The sequence below is a fragment of the Prionailurus bengalensis genome, chromosome A2 (assembly GCF_016509475.1).
Source record: "Prionailurus bengalensis isolate Pbe53 chromosome A2, Fcat_Pben_1.1_paternal_pri, whole genome shotgun sequence".
NCBI lineage: Eukaryota > Metazoa > Chordata > Mammalia > Carnivora > Felidae > Prionailurus > Prionailurus bengalensis.
The window spans coordinates 150939587-150953873 of record NC_057348.1 but is presented as its reverse complement, the minus strand read 5'-3'; the positions used below and the strand labels follow the sequence as shown (position 1 = coordinate 150953873).

Genomic DNA, 14287 nt, shown 5'->3' with positions numbered 1-14287 from the left:
GTGGTAAGGACAGATTTTTTTTTTATCAGTAATAACTTGTTAAAATCAAAGACAGAGACCAGCCTTGAAAATTCCCTGAGCAGACAGTACCAGTTTAGTGATATGAACAAAGATTAATTTAACGTATTTTGTAAGCCTAACTTGACCTCTGAAAATCACAAGCAAAGCTTAAACTGTCTCCCAAGGTTGATATGAGGTAACCCACTAACTGGTATCTTATCATTTAAGCAAATTCTAATACTATAACCAGTCACTGTGAGGAATAAACAATATGCTTTGCCACCATATAAGCTGCTTTATACAATATACCCCTGAGCCTCGTTTCATGTTTTAGTTTGAGGGCTCCTGGCTTGCAAACTATCTTTTTAGCATGTGCACAATAAACTTTTACTAATTACTACTCCTAGTGATTCATTGGTTTTACTCCTTTTATATCTGAACTTTTGGCAAACTAGTGCCGTAGGGAAAAGAATCCAACTTGAAATGAACTCAACTTTGACCTGTACAGAGATGATTGGGTGTTTTAAAGGAAGAATGGGGGAGTAAAGGGGAGCCAAGTAGGGGCTCAATAGAGTTAATACAAGTAGGCCAGCTATGTATGCCAGTTGGCAATCACTGAGGTTAGGATTCTACCTTCCAACAGAGATGGGGAGACAGAAGCCCTAACCCCAGGTGTTGGCTGGAATGAACAGTAAAAAAAAAAAAAAAAAAGTGGCAGCCTTGAGTTTTCTCAGGCAGGCATTTTAAGGGGGACTGGGGTCATCTTAGGATGTGGCCTTGAGCTGTTAGGAATTACGTTAGTGTTTGTTCAACTTTTTAGAGATCAAGGTTGAGGCATGGTTGAGAATAGGGCTCAGAGTAGCCTGGCTACAGTTGGGCCAAGGAGAGAATCTTTGTCACCATGCGTTCTAGTGACATATGGTTGCTGGTGTCTTTCACAGAGAAGGGGGAGTCTATGGGGACAACTAGGTTTAGATTCCAGAGGAGATCAAATCCTATGTTGGACATGTTAAGTTTGACACATTTGAATGGCTAAGAAGTTAAATATAAGAATGGATCATAGTAGAAATCTGAGCTAGAGATATAAATCAAGAGCTGTCAGCAAGATGTAACTCAAAGATCACACAGGTGGGAGTGGGAGATCAAGAAGACATAGGGACTCCAAGATTTGCCTTACAAATCACTCCTTGAGAGTTATTTGATACAGAAATTTATCACCATTAGGTAGATGGATCTGTGTTTCTAATTGTCAGAAAGTGAAATTAACAGAACATCAATCAGGGTAGCTGTTAAATATTTGGAGATTTTTATTTTGATTTGAAACCTCTATTTGCTATTTTTTTTTAATGCTTGTTTATTTTTGAGAGAGAGAGAGCACAAGCAAGGGAGGGGTAGAGAGAGGGGGAACCAGAGAATCCCAAGCAGGCTCCACACTGTCAGCAGAAAGCCCGATGCAGGGCTCGATCCCACAGACTGTGAGATCATGACTGGAGCTGAAATCAAGAGTCGGGCACTCAACTGCCTGAGCCACCCAGGTGCCTCTCTATTTGCTATTTCTAAATCCTAGCCAAAAAATTACATTTATTGAACACTATTGTTCACATTTAACAAATGTGGAAAACCGAACAGAGAAGGGTCAAATAATTTTTGTCTTACAAAATTAGTAAGGGTTGGATCCTGTATTCAAAACTAAGCAATCTATTTCCAGAGGCTATAATCTGAGTATTACTATATGGTAAACATAGTAAAGTAGTTTGCCTTCTTTATATAGTGGGTTGTAAATAATAGACTTGATATATATATACATTTATAACTATTTATATATATACATTTATATATAACTATACATATATATAGTTACACATATATATGTATAGTTATATATATAAATGTATATATAAATGTGTATACATATATATGTATACACACATATATGTATGTATATATGTATACACATATATAGTTATATATAAATGTGTATATATATATATGTGTATACATATATATGTATATACATATGTATTATATACCTTATATATTTATGTGTATACATATGTATATATATTTATATATATAAATATATAAGGTATATAATATATATATACGTATACACATATATATAAATATATATATTTATATATATATAAATAGTTCCAGTAAGTTTTTATTGAATCTTTGTTCTTGTGTGCATGTTTGGGTCATCAGTGTTGGGGCACAATTCACTTGGATTCTGTGCCCCAAGGTATTACACCCAAACTCTAGGAAGAGTAGAACCGGCTTCACTAGAATAGTCCTGAAGCTTCAATCCACTGAAAACAAACAGAAAATTTAAAAACACAAATTATACGGGACAGTTGGGTGTGCTCTGGCCCATGGCACCAAACTGAATTCTTAGTCCTGGAAATAAACTTACTGCATCTTTTTTTTATTATATCCTCCGTGCCTAGCAGAACCTGGCATGGAGGAGGAGCCCAAGGGATGCTTGATAGTGGAGAAAGAAAGGGAAGGAACAAGAAAGGGAGGAAAGGAAAAAGAGAGGAAGGGTGGCAGGAAGGCAGGGGGAAGGAGGGGGGGTGAAAAGGGAAGGAATTCAAATCAAACATTCCTACTACACACTTTTAGAAGGTGAGCAAGATGCCCTCCAAGGTTGTGTTTTAAAGAAAAAGCTCTTCCCACGTGTAGTGTGCAGAAACGTCCTGGTTCCACCTGAAATACCCCAACCGCCCCTCCACTCGCTGCCCTCCCCACCTGCGGCCTCGCTACGCTGGCCTTTCAGTCCCGCCCACTCCCGACCCCGTCAACCAGCCTGCCTAGCCACTGCGCCTGCGCCCATGGAGCGCTCCGCTGCGCGCCGTCGGGGCGGGGTCGAGAGCGGGGCGTTCCGCCGAGGGGAAGAGGAAGAGGAAGTTGGGGGAGGATCCTAGCTGGGAGTGAACCGGAAGTGTAAGCGCTCTTGCTTCTCTTCGGCCAGGCGGAACCTGCTCTGCTGGGCCCGGTGGCCGCAAAAGAACTTTCTATCTCCCGCCCCAACGGTCGCCGCGGCCAACTGCCTCGCCCGCCTGGCAGCCTTTCCCGCCTTCTCTTCCCTTCGGCTCCGCGCGGCCCTGTCTCCCTCTCGCCCCGCGGTATCCGCTTGCTGCTACCACCGCCTCCTCGTCTTCTGCCCGGCCGAGCGGCCCGCCCCGCTGCAGTGATGTGCGACAAGGAGTTCATGTGGGCCCTGAAAAACGGAGACTTGGATGAGGTGAAAGACTATGTGGCCAAGGTAAGCGGCGACGAGTGGAGTACGCGAGAGCACGGAGGTGGGATGCCGATGGATGGGGCTGAGGAAGCTGACGCGAGCTGGGTTGGCGGGGGTGGGGGCGGCGGGGGGTGGGGGGGAGGAGAACCAGCCGGGATGGAGGTGGCACCGAGGAGAGAAGGGAGTCCGGGAGCGTCTATATTGAGGGAAGGGGTCCTGATGACGCGGTCGCGTTCCGTGCCAGGTAACTGCTCGGTGGTTCAGTCAGGCTCTTGTCTGCCTGCCTCCCTGGGGGGAGGGGAGGAGTGGTCACCCTCTGTTAGGGTCCCTTCTGAGCCCTGGTCACTTGAGTCTGGCCCTCTTCTATGCCTGAGTTACTTAAACCTTGCTTTGAATGGGGTAATTCTCCATCTTGGACCTGCCGGTTGCTGAATGAATCAGAGGAACGTCTTCTTGAACTTTGAGCCGGTTAAGAATTTAAAGTAGTCATTGACCGTGAAAAAAGAGTGCCGAAAATAGCAATGGTTACAATTCTGAAACTTGGTATCACTTCACTGTGAAGCCTTCGCTTTGGGTGTGGCCTTTTTCGTCTCCCACACTACAACACATACATCCTGGCTTCAAGTGGTAACGTTGTCCATTAGCGCCGGGGGGTTTTTAAGATACAGAATAGTTTTCCAGCATGCACGTTGACTTCAGTTACTCCATGTTGATCCTTGATCCCATCTGAAGTGAAATGCCTAAACGTGTAATAAATAGTGTGCCGTTCATTCACAGTTATATTTGGGGGTAGGATCATGATGAGGAAAGCTCATCTCAAACCTACACTCAGAATGCAAAATTGAATCTGCATGGTGGTGGAGTGGTAACATTCCAGGCCGACCTGCCTCTGGACCCCAGAACTGTGCCTTTTGTAATTAGGAGAGTACTTACGTGTTTTTTGTTTTGTTTAATTCGGTGGTAATGTTAAAAAAAAAAAAAATCCCCAAAGTGTAACCTTAAGACATAACCTTGGAGGACATCTTCTAAAAAGTGTAACTTTAGGACATAGCCGTGGGGGGCATCTGACTCACCTTCTAAGAGTGTGAGAACTGGTTCTGGATTTTAGTTCTTCAAAGGATATGCCCACCGATGTGCTGCTTTGCCTCCAGAGATCTGTTAGGAAGCAACTAAGCAGAAGCAGAGTTTCTTAAAACTTGCAGGATTGTGCAAGGCAAGCTGCTGCTGGTCTTTACTCTGTTTAATAAATACCATTACAATTTAGACTTTCTGCTTGCAGATCATGTGTTTAGCTATTTGCAGTGGATTTGTAGGACACCTTCTCACCGCCCTCTCAGCTAGTGGTAGTCTGAAACCTAACTTACGGGACGTTTCAATACAAAGTTTAAAGGAAGAAATTACTGGGGCGCCTGGGTGGCTCAGTCGGTTAAGCGGCCGACTTCGGCTCAGGTCCTGATCTCGCGGTCCGTGGGTTCGAGCCCCGTGTCAGGCTCTGTGTTGACAGCTCAGAGCCTGGAGCCTGTTGCAGATTCTGTGTCTCCCTCTCTCTCTGACCCTCCCCCGTCCATGCTCTGTCTCAAAAATAAATAAACAAAAAAAAAATTTAAAGGAAGAAATTACTGAGACACTTCATTGCCTGGTACATTTTTCAGTGATGGGACGCCACAGTACTCGGGAAGTTGAGTGGGCTCTTGTTTTTCTGTTATGGAAGAAGCTAGGTTATTTGGTTAACTTGAAATATACAAAGTTGGTAAGTAGTAAGGGAGCTTACACCTACAGAACCAACACCATTTATGTGGTGTTTTCCTGATACATTATTTTATATCATTCTTGTGAAATACTTTTATTAGTCCTGTTTTACAGAAACGCAGAGTACTTAAGACAAAAGTCCAAAGTTGCAGAGATAACAAATGAAGCCAGAACTGGACTGCTGGCTCCAAAACTTAGGCTCTTTAACTGCTGCATGCAGCCTCCCTGTATAAAATGTAATTGTGAAAACATATAATGCCAAGATTTCTAGTGGGGCATTCCCAAGGTCGGCCTCAGGCAGATGAGTTACACCCACAGTTCTCAGTTACGCAAAAACACTCACGTTAAAATAATGATGGATTGATTTTTGTTGGTTTGTTTTGGAATCAGGTCATTGTGTTGAGTTTACTTTTGTTTTTTCCCTGTTACTACCAGGCTGTCTATTCTCATCAAAAGAGATGTGCATGAGGGGCGCCTGGGTGGCTCAGTTGGTTAAGCATCGACTCTTGGTATCTGCTCAGGTCCTGATCTCACAGGTTGTGGGATCGAGCCCTGCAGCAGGCTCTGCACTGAAGCATGGAGCCTACTTGGGATCCTCTCTCTCTCTCTCTCTCTCTCTCTCTCTCTCTGCCTTTGCCTTGCTTGTGTGCTCTCTAAATAAATAAATAAATAAACAAACATTAAAAAAAAAAGATGTGCACGAGAGGAAAACTAGACATTCAAAGAAAAGGAAGTATTAACTGGTTTATCCGAAAAGGTTTGACCGTCGTGTAGTCCTACGAACAGTGAGCTTTTTCCTTAGTTTTATTGAGTAATCTGAGTCTCTTAGAATACCGTTTGTTTTGTTAATGAAAAATAACAAAAACCGAAACCGCCCAAAACCGGCACTCCAGTTTTTACTGACTGAGTTCCCTTCAGGTGTCTCTTCACACTCTCAGGTGCTTATAACATAGTTTCTTCTGTTCTGCAGCCGTCTTCCCTGCTTACTCATTGACTCATCTTTTTCATCCGCCAGTTTATGGTACTCTACTCATTATGACACTCTGAACTTACGTAATGTGCATTTATCTAAGTAACTGCAAAGAAAGTACATAAAGCACTGTTTGGAGTCCTCTAGTTTTCCTTGTAAGCAGTAAGAACCTTTAAAATATTCTTCTCTACTCCTGTGAAGATGTCTTGCATAGTTAGTATACACGAATGGACCTGTAGGTGAAGCATTTTAGTATTCTCCCTCTTTAAAACTAGTATTTAAAAAAATCAGTAATTTTACTTTTCTACCTGCTTCTGACTTATATACAGAAATCTAAATATGGAGAGCCATAAATTACTGGTTTGGGGTGACTTCATGAACTCTGAAAACTAAGTTCAGAGTCCCCAGACCATTGAAAATTCTCTCTCTCTAAATGGAAAAAGCAGCATATAGAGAAGATTTTAGGTTAATCCGTATTAAATGTTCATCTGTAACATTAAAACAATGTCTGAGACTGTTTGGCTTCTTGACTGACCTAAAGACCATACTTGGTTCATTCGTTTTTCATGGGCACCTTTCAGGTCCCACGCACTTTGCTAGGCCAGGACTGATAGTGAAGAAATTGGACACAGTGCTCAGGAAACTTAAGCATCTGTATTCAGCAGACTTGTGTGGGAAAACTGTCCTACTTTTAAAGAAGTTTGAAAACTGTAAGTAACATCTCACATAAACTTTGGTTTGTCCATTTGGAAAACGAGAAAGCCGGAAAGTAAGATAATCATGAGCAGCAGTAGTAGATACTCGTAGCCCCATTTTCAATCTGTGTACATCTTCTGGGTGACATTACCCTTGCCTTGTCTGCCATTTTTCCCTGTGTGTTAATTTCTTCCATTGGACTTCATTCTGCTCTCACCTGAGCTCCAGACTTTCTAATGGATAGTTCTGTTCAGATATATTCGATTGACCCCACATTGCCCTCTCCAAAACTGTTTTCATTTTTGTTGTCTCCATTTCGACTAATGACATCACGACCCAGCCGTTTCCCCAAATGAGAAATTGGGGGATCTTCCCAAATTTCTGCGTGTTATCAAGACTACCTTCTTAGTCTCTCGTCCATTCTTTACTCTCCATTCTTATCACGACCTTAGATTAATTGCTGTGTCTTTCCCATCTGGACTGTATTTTCCTTGACTATAGTGTTCCTCTCTTTCCTCGTCAACTTGCACAACTTAGGGGAGGGGATCTCTCTGTCACGTGAATTCTGGGCATGTTGTCTTTTTCGGCCAACCTCCTTCACTGCTCTTAAAATACTTTTATGATTCCCCATTATTAGTTTTTTAAAAAGCCATCTCTTCCGTAAGTACACTCTGATCTGGCCGGGGCCTGCCTTTCTGCAAGCACTGTCTACAGGTCCTCTGCCCCAGACCCTGCCAGCTGTTTCTTACTTGTACATCTTTCTATGCACTCTTTTCTTCCTCCCTGAGCAGGTCTGCTCACCTCAATCCCTAACGCCCAACCTCGTGAGCTCCTCTTAGTGCACATATCACTTCTTCCAGAAAAACATTTGATTTCAAATGGTACACTGCTTCTTTTACTGTTTCACTTACCACATTGCTGTGACTTTGTTTACATGTCTGTCTTTAATTAGGCTCTGAGCCTCCGGAGCTTAGATATTATATTCTTTTTCATCTTTGTATCTCCAGTACAGTGCCAGGGAATTTCACACATTAAAAACATATGTTCTGAGAAATTCTTTGTCTTAGCTACAGTTTCAACATACTTCATTAGCAATATAATTGCTATTGATTACCATTGACAGAGTGATTTATATTGCCAGGTACGAGACGATACTCTGCAAGATCTTTACCAAAATTTTCATTTGCTTTTTACCAAAGCATTTCAATATAGCTAATAGTATCCCCATTTTAAGGATGAGGAAATTGAAACCTCAGAGAAGTTAAGCAACTTTAACAAGGCCACAAAGTAGCACAACTGGGATTTAAACCTAGAGCTGTCTGACTCTACAGCCCATATTTTTTTCTCACTGTATCAGTCTTCCCTGACATGGTTATCTGGTGTCTTAGCTAAGAGTAGCTTAGCATCAGCACCTTAAGAGAGAGAAAGGGGCTTATAAGAAGTAGGCACAAGTTATCTCTGATTATGAATAATGACATAGAAAAATGGCTACACTTAGCAGTTTGGAAATAGCATAGAAACAGTATCTCTTATAAACTTTAAATCTCACTGGGGGCTATCTTTGCTCAGTGTACATCTATAAAGAGATGGATAGTTTGATAACTTATGGAAACTTGTATTTATAGTCACACAGTTTTGGGGGCTTTTTTTAAGATTTTTTTTTTTAAAGTTTCTTCTACACCCAGTGTGTTACTTGAACCCACCACTTTGATACCAAGAGGTGGATGCTCCACCGACTGAGCCAACCGGGTGCCCCACATAGTCACACAGTCTTAACAATTTATATGTGTAATTATGATCCTGCGCGGTACAGAAAAACTTAAATTGTGTCTGTTTGCTTTAAGAAACAAAAGTTAAGTATTGAGATTTCTTTTCAGTGGTTTAAATTAAACAGACTGCAGGGGCGTCTGGGTGGTTCAGTTGATTAAATGTCCGACTCTTGATTCCTGCTCAGGTCATGATCTCATAGTTCATGAGTTCAAGACCCGCATCGAGGTCTGTGCTGACAGTGAAATGCTTGCTTGGGATTCTGTCTCTCCCTCTGTCTGTGCCCCTCCCCTGCTCGCTTTCTCTCTCTCTCTCTCTCTCTCTCTCTCTCTCTCTCTCTCCCTCCTTCGCTCTTTCAAAATAAATAAACTTTAAAATATATATAAATTAAACACATTGTAATTTTTTCAAAAAGTATGTTCTTAAAATTTTGTATGTTTGAGCACTGTGATGCCAAGTGTAAGTATAATTTCACTTACACATCATATAATTTCATTTACTTATCACATCAACCCATGAGCATAGTTAATGTTGCTAACCCCCATTTTAGAGACTAAGAGACTGAAGCAAAGATTAAATAGCTTGCCCAAGGTCATAAAGCTCTTGATTAGTGAAGCTGAGATTTGAACTCTGACTTCATAGTTCCTTGCTATGATACTTCAGCATGCCATTGGCCTCCATTTCTCAGTAATGCTAGGTAACTCAGGAGATGCTGTATTATTGAATATACAAGTGTTAAAAATAATCACAGCAGGATGGTAATTATCCATTGAGACTACTTAGGGGTGACTTTTTTGGTAGATTTTGAGGATCCAGCTGTCCTAGATAGAGGTGAATGCTTATGAGATGTATTGATAAATTGTCCCTTATAATCTCCAGCAGGTCCCATACATGTAGTCTCTTGTTTACATGTGCTTCTTTTTCACTTGCTGTGAAATACTATACATCAGGTCTGTAACTTCCCTTTCTCTGTGGTTTCCCTTCTTTCTCCAGCCCCCATTCTAATTACATCTACCTTTGACACCCTGGTAGGTTTTAAAAGCAACAATTGTGCACTCTTTGAAAGGGTAGGATCTCTTGAACCTGAGAAAAGTATCAACTCTAATCTTGAGAAATTGCCAAGACTTATTGGGATCACTTTTCACTTTCCTAATAAAATTGGCAATTTAAAAACAGTCCTAATTCAGTCTGTCTTGCATTTATTCATTTTAGGTGGTTTCCCTTTTCTCCATTCCTTTTTTAAATTGCCAGTTTCTTATATCGAAAAGATTTGTTGCTGTGTTATGTATGCCCTTTCTGCATCAGGGCTGGTGACTCCGTCAGAAAGCAAATGTATCAGCTTGTATAAATATAGGTGCCCCCAGAAGGTATAGAACGTTTAGTGTAGATACTTTTTTTTTCTATTAGTCTGGTGTTTGTTTTGTTTTGTTTTAATGCAAAGGAAGACCTTTCTTATATTGGGAGGCTCGTGTTCACTCAGATGTCCATAGGCTATATATAGTGTTTTGCTCTAAAATTTTAGACAGGATCCTTACACTAGTGCAGACAATTAAAAGCGCAATAAGCTAAAGCCAATTTAATTATAAAAACAACATAAGCTTATTATTTAAAAGACAACTCTGTGTTGAATAAAATAAATTGAGACGAAGTCTCTCATTGCTCACTCCTCCTCCCCAGGTGGTTTCTTTAAAGTATGGCTTGTCAGGTGCCTGGGTGGCTCAGTCCATTAACTGTCTGACTCTTGATTTCAGCTCAGGTCATGATCTCATGGCTTGAGAGTTGGAGCTTCATATGGAGCTCAGCATTGACAGGTTGGAGCCTGCTTGGGATTCTCTCTCTCTGCCCCTCCCCTACTCGCTCTCTCTCTCTCTCTCTCTCAAAAAATAGACTTGAAAAAGAAAATAAAATATAGGTTGTAGTAGGTATTTTCAAGACAGAAAAGCATAAAAAAGACAAAAATTGACCTATAATTCTACTATCTAGATAATTGCTGTTAACTTTAAAAAGTGAAATTAATTCAGGAACAGATTAAAAAATGCATCAGCTATGGCTCCCTTTCCAGGTCTCTTTGAACAAAGTGAACCATTCTTAACAGTTTCACCTAATTGCCGAAAAGCACTGGAAATTTACTTATCTATTTCCCCACTTAAAAAACGATTCTGTATATACATACCTTCTGCACTTTGCTTTTTTTAATTCCTTTATAATTCATCTTAGGTTCCACATTGAAATCTATTCATCCTCTCTTTTTTTTCTTTTTTCCGGTGGGACACAGCGTTCTGTTTTCTGTTTCATCGGATGTACCATAGTTTATTTGACTAGTGTTCAATGCAGACATTTTTTCCGGCCTATTTTTGTGATTAAACAGTGCTGTCATGATTACCTATGTATAAACCTTGGCAGCTTTTGAGGCTATATCTGTATTACCCTCCTGAGAAAGTCTTATCAACCTAGCCACAAATCAGTAAGCACATAAGACTAATTATTCTCTCACAACATCAGCAGCACTGGCCATCATGACACTTTGTAGTTTTTGCTGTTTGAATAGGTGAGAAATGATACGTTGCTTCAAATTGCATTTCTTTAATAAGAAAATCCAACATCAGATCTTTAGCATTTGTGTTCTTTTCCCCCAATTTCTTGTTTATTTCTTTTGTTCAGTTTTCTGTTAGGTAGTTGGTCTTTTTTTTATTGATTTGTATGAGCCCTTTATAAATTAAGGAATTTAGTTTTTTATCATATGTTTTGCAGATATTTTTTCCAGTATGTCTTTTGACTTCATCCATTTTGTTTTTCTATAACAGTCTTTACTTTTCATGTGGTAAATCTCACTTTTTCCCCTTGTGTGACTTGGATATTTTCTATTACAGAGATCTCTTTCTTTATAAGATTATAAATTTAGTCTTCTAGAACGTTTTTCTTTTTTCTTTTTTTTTTTTTTTTTGGCATTTTAGGCAGTTGATACTTCTGTTATTTATTTTCAAGTAAGCCACAAAACAGGAATGTAGTTTGTGTGTTTTTCTGACAGTTTGTTTCCGTACCATTTATTATGTAATTTTTTAATTTGTTCCTGAATTAATAATCTGAACTACTGTCTTCATCATAAACAGAATTTCAGTATGTGTTTGGATTTCTTGCTCTATTTCGCTCCATACTAAATTGTTTTAGTTACTGTAGCTTCATTATTTAGTATGGAGTAGAGCCATTTTCCTCTTATATCCTTTTTAGAATTTTTGTAGAAAGGTTCCTTTAAGATTTTTTTCCCTTTTCTTTTGTCTCAGGGAAAATGGGAGCATTTTTTGAATGACTTCAAACTTAACCCTTATGTCTCCATAAGCATTAGACATTTTTTTTCCTAGAATGCTGGTATCATGTAATCTAAAGACCATAATGCTTTAGATTTTAATTCATTATGAACTGTCTTAAGATCAGAGGATATAGTGCAGCATGGGAGTATTCTATATCAAAGTATTTGTAACAGTGAAATTGTGTTTAGGCAATCAAATCACAGCTGAATTGATAATTAAGAGTTAATAGGTACTATAACAAAGACTACCTTACGGTAAGAAATACGACTGAAATTAATTTTTTTGCAACTGTATCTTTATTAATAGTTCCGATAAGCTTGGGCGGTTGGTTTTTCTTATTCTTTTTTCTTCTCTTTTCTTTCTTTTCTCTTTTCTTTTTTCTTTTTTTAGTCCACAAAACATTACAAAGATGGAGAGGGGCTGTGATTACTGAAAGCAATGAGAGAAGAAACAAAACCATGAGCTGACCCGAGAAAATGAAGGGCCAAGAGTCATATTACCTTAAAGTTCTAGGGGCCCATACAATAATGAATATGTATGAATGTAACTGTGAGCTTCATGAATAGTTTAAATTCGGTCCACTTTTCTCTTATTTAAAAAATCGGACACATGTATATTTTGGAAAGGTTTCTATTTGACTATATAAAATAAAGAACGTTTTGATACTTAGGTCTAAATTCTTGACCTTCTGAAAAATTTAGGCATCCAAATAAGGGGGTTTTAGAAGCTAAAACACTCTCCTTAGGGAATTTGGAATTTCATTGTTGATTTAGCTATCATGTTAATGGCTTTGGAATTAAACCCTCTAGCTGTGGTTCTCTTAACTAACTGGATCACTTTGAGTGAATGAGTTAACTGCTCAGAACCAGAGTTTCCTCACTTGGGAAAAAATGAGGATGTTTATAAGACCCTCTTGATATATTTAAACTGTGTACCTTTTTCCCTGGCATGTGGTGAAGTGTTAGCCAATAAACGTTAAGCCGTTGTTACTCATGATAGTGACCATAAATATGGTTAGAAGCAAAGCTACTTAAATATCCGTCTAGTCCACCTCCCTTATTTTGTAGAGGAGGAAAAATCAGATGTTAAAGGGCTTGACCCAGATCATACTGCTAACAGGTATTAGGATTTTAATGCAGTTTTCTGGAACCAGAACAGATTTTTTTCACTTATATTATGGTATTTTATAATAAAGTACTTTATACTTTATTACATCTGATGGAATATTTTTTGCCTACCCTATCTGCTTAGTAAATTTCTGCTTATTTTTAAGTTCTTGTTCCGCATAGCATTCACTGTGCAGTTAATTCCTCATTTATGCCAATGTGGTATCAAATATAGATATAGAATCTAATATAGAATATAGATATCTAATATAGAACTTTTTCGCTGTGTTTATTGTAGTGCAGTGTTTCTTACACCGGAGAGCTATGGGTTCCTGATTTGACTGACAAGTCCCTAGACTTGAATTTGAAAAACAGTGGTTGAGAAACTCAGATCTTGTTCTGTAGAACTGTTGCTCGTGTCTTTAAGTTTTGAATGTTCAAAAAGAGTTTTTGTCTTACTGGTTTAAAAAAAAAAAAGGTGCATGTGTAGGAGTGAATCGCTTGTTACCATTTAGATATTGAATAGTGCCTCTCAAACTTGAGAACTCAGAGATTACCTCCCTGCAAAATATGGTGTAGATCTTTTTTTATAATTTTTTTTAACGTTTATTCATTTTTTGAGAGACAGAGAGAGAGACAGCATGAGCGGGGAAGGGGCAGACAGAGAGGGAGACACAGAATCCAAAGCAGGCTCCAGGCTCCAAGCTGTCAGCACAGACCCCAACGTGGGGCTCGAACTCACGAACTGTGAGATCATGACCTGAGCCGAAGTCGGACACTCAACCGACTGAGCCACCCAGGCGCCCCAGTGTATTGTGTAGATCTTGGTTTAAGGTGCAGTGTTTGTAGTGGGGCTTTTGTCTTTTTAGGGGTGGAGGTTCCCAGAATTTGAAGGCCCTTCCTTCTTACATAGTAGGAGTCTTGGTGAAATGCAAGGCTTGGCTCCTGCCACAGTAAAAGCCAAAAAGGACAAATAACTTGCTTCTTCCTGCCTGCACTTAAGAAATGGGCCCATAATCCATAACCCTAATTGGATGCTTTTACCTGGAGCTGATACAAAGACTCGGGCACTGTAATGGATGCAGTGGCAGCAGTAAAACCTGCAGTTTCAAAAAGAGAAGTAGTGTTGTGTCCATTGTGGCCTCTCTTCTGTGCCCAGATGATTCTCTGAACATTTTGGTTTTATTTCTTGTTTCTAAGCCTCTTTCATTGCTGTACGTTTACTCAGCTTGGTTCTTCAACCTTCACAATAATTCTGAGAGATACTTTTATTATTTGTTTAATGCATTCCATTTCTGTTCATCATTATGAATTGCTTTCCACTGCTTGTAATTAAGAGCCCCGTAGGAATTTTTACCTGCCTGTTCTCCATTATTATGCCGTGAACTTTTTGAAGATAAAAAATCATCTTGTGTTTCCAGTATTTATCTCATTGTCTCTTTTCTGCCGT

General features: G+C 39.6%; 1 protein-coding gene across 1 annotated transcript in view; it reads left to right on the top strand.

Moving 5' to 3' along the window:
* The first annotated feature begins 2827 nt into the window (after positions 1-2827).
* Positions 2828-14287, top strand: part of MTPN (myotrophin) — a 59761-nt gene continuing 48301 nt past the window's right edge. Inside the window, exon 1 of the mRNA XM_043589640.1 lies at positions 2828-3265. Coding sequence (XP_043445575.1) covers positions 3194-3265 — 72 coding nt within the window. The 5' untranslated portion in view covers positions 2828-3193. The remainder of the gene's footprint in view (positions 3266-14287) is intronic.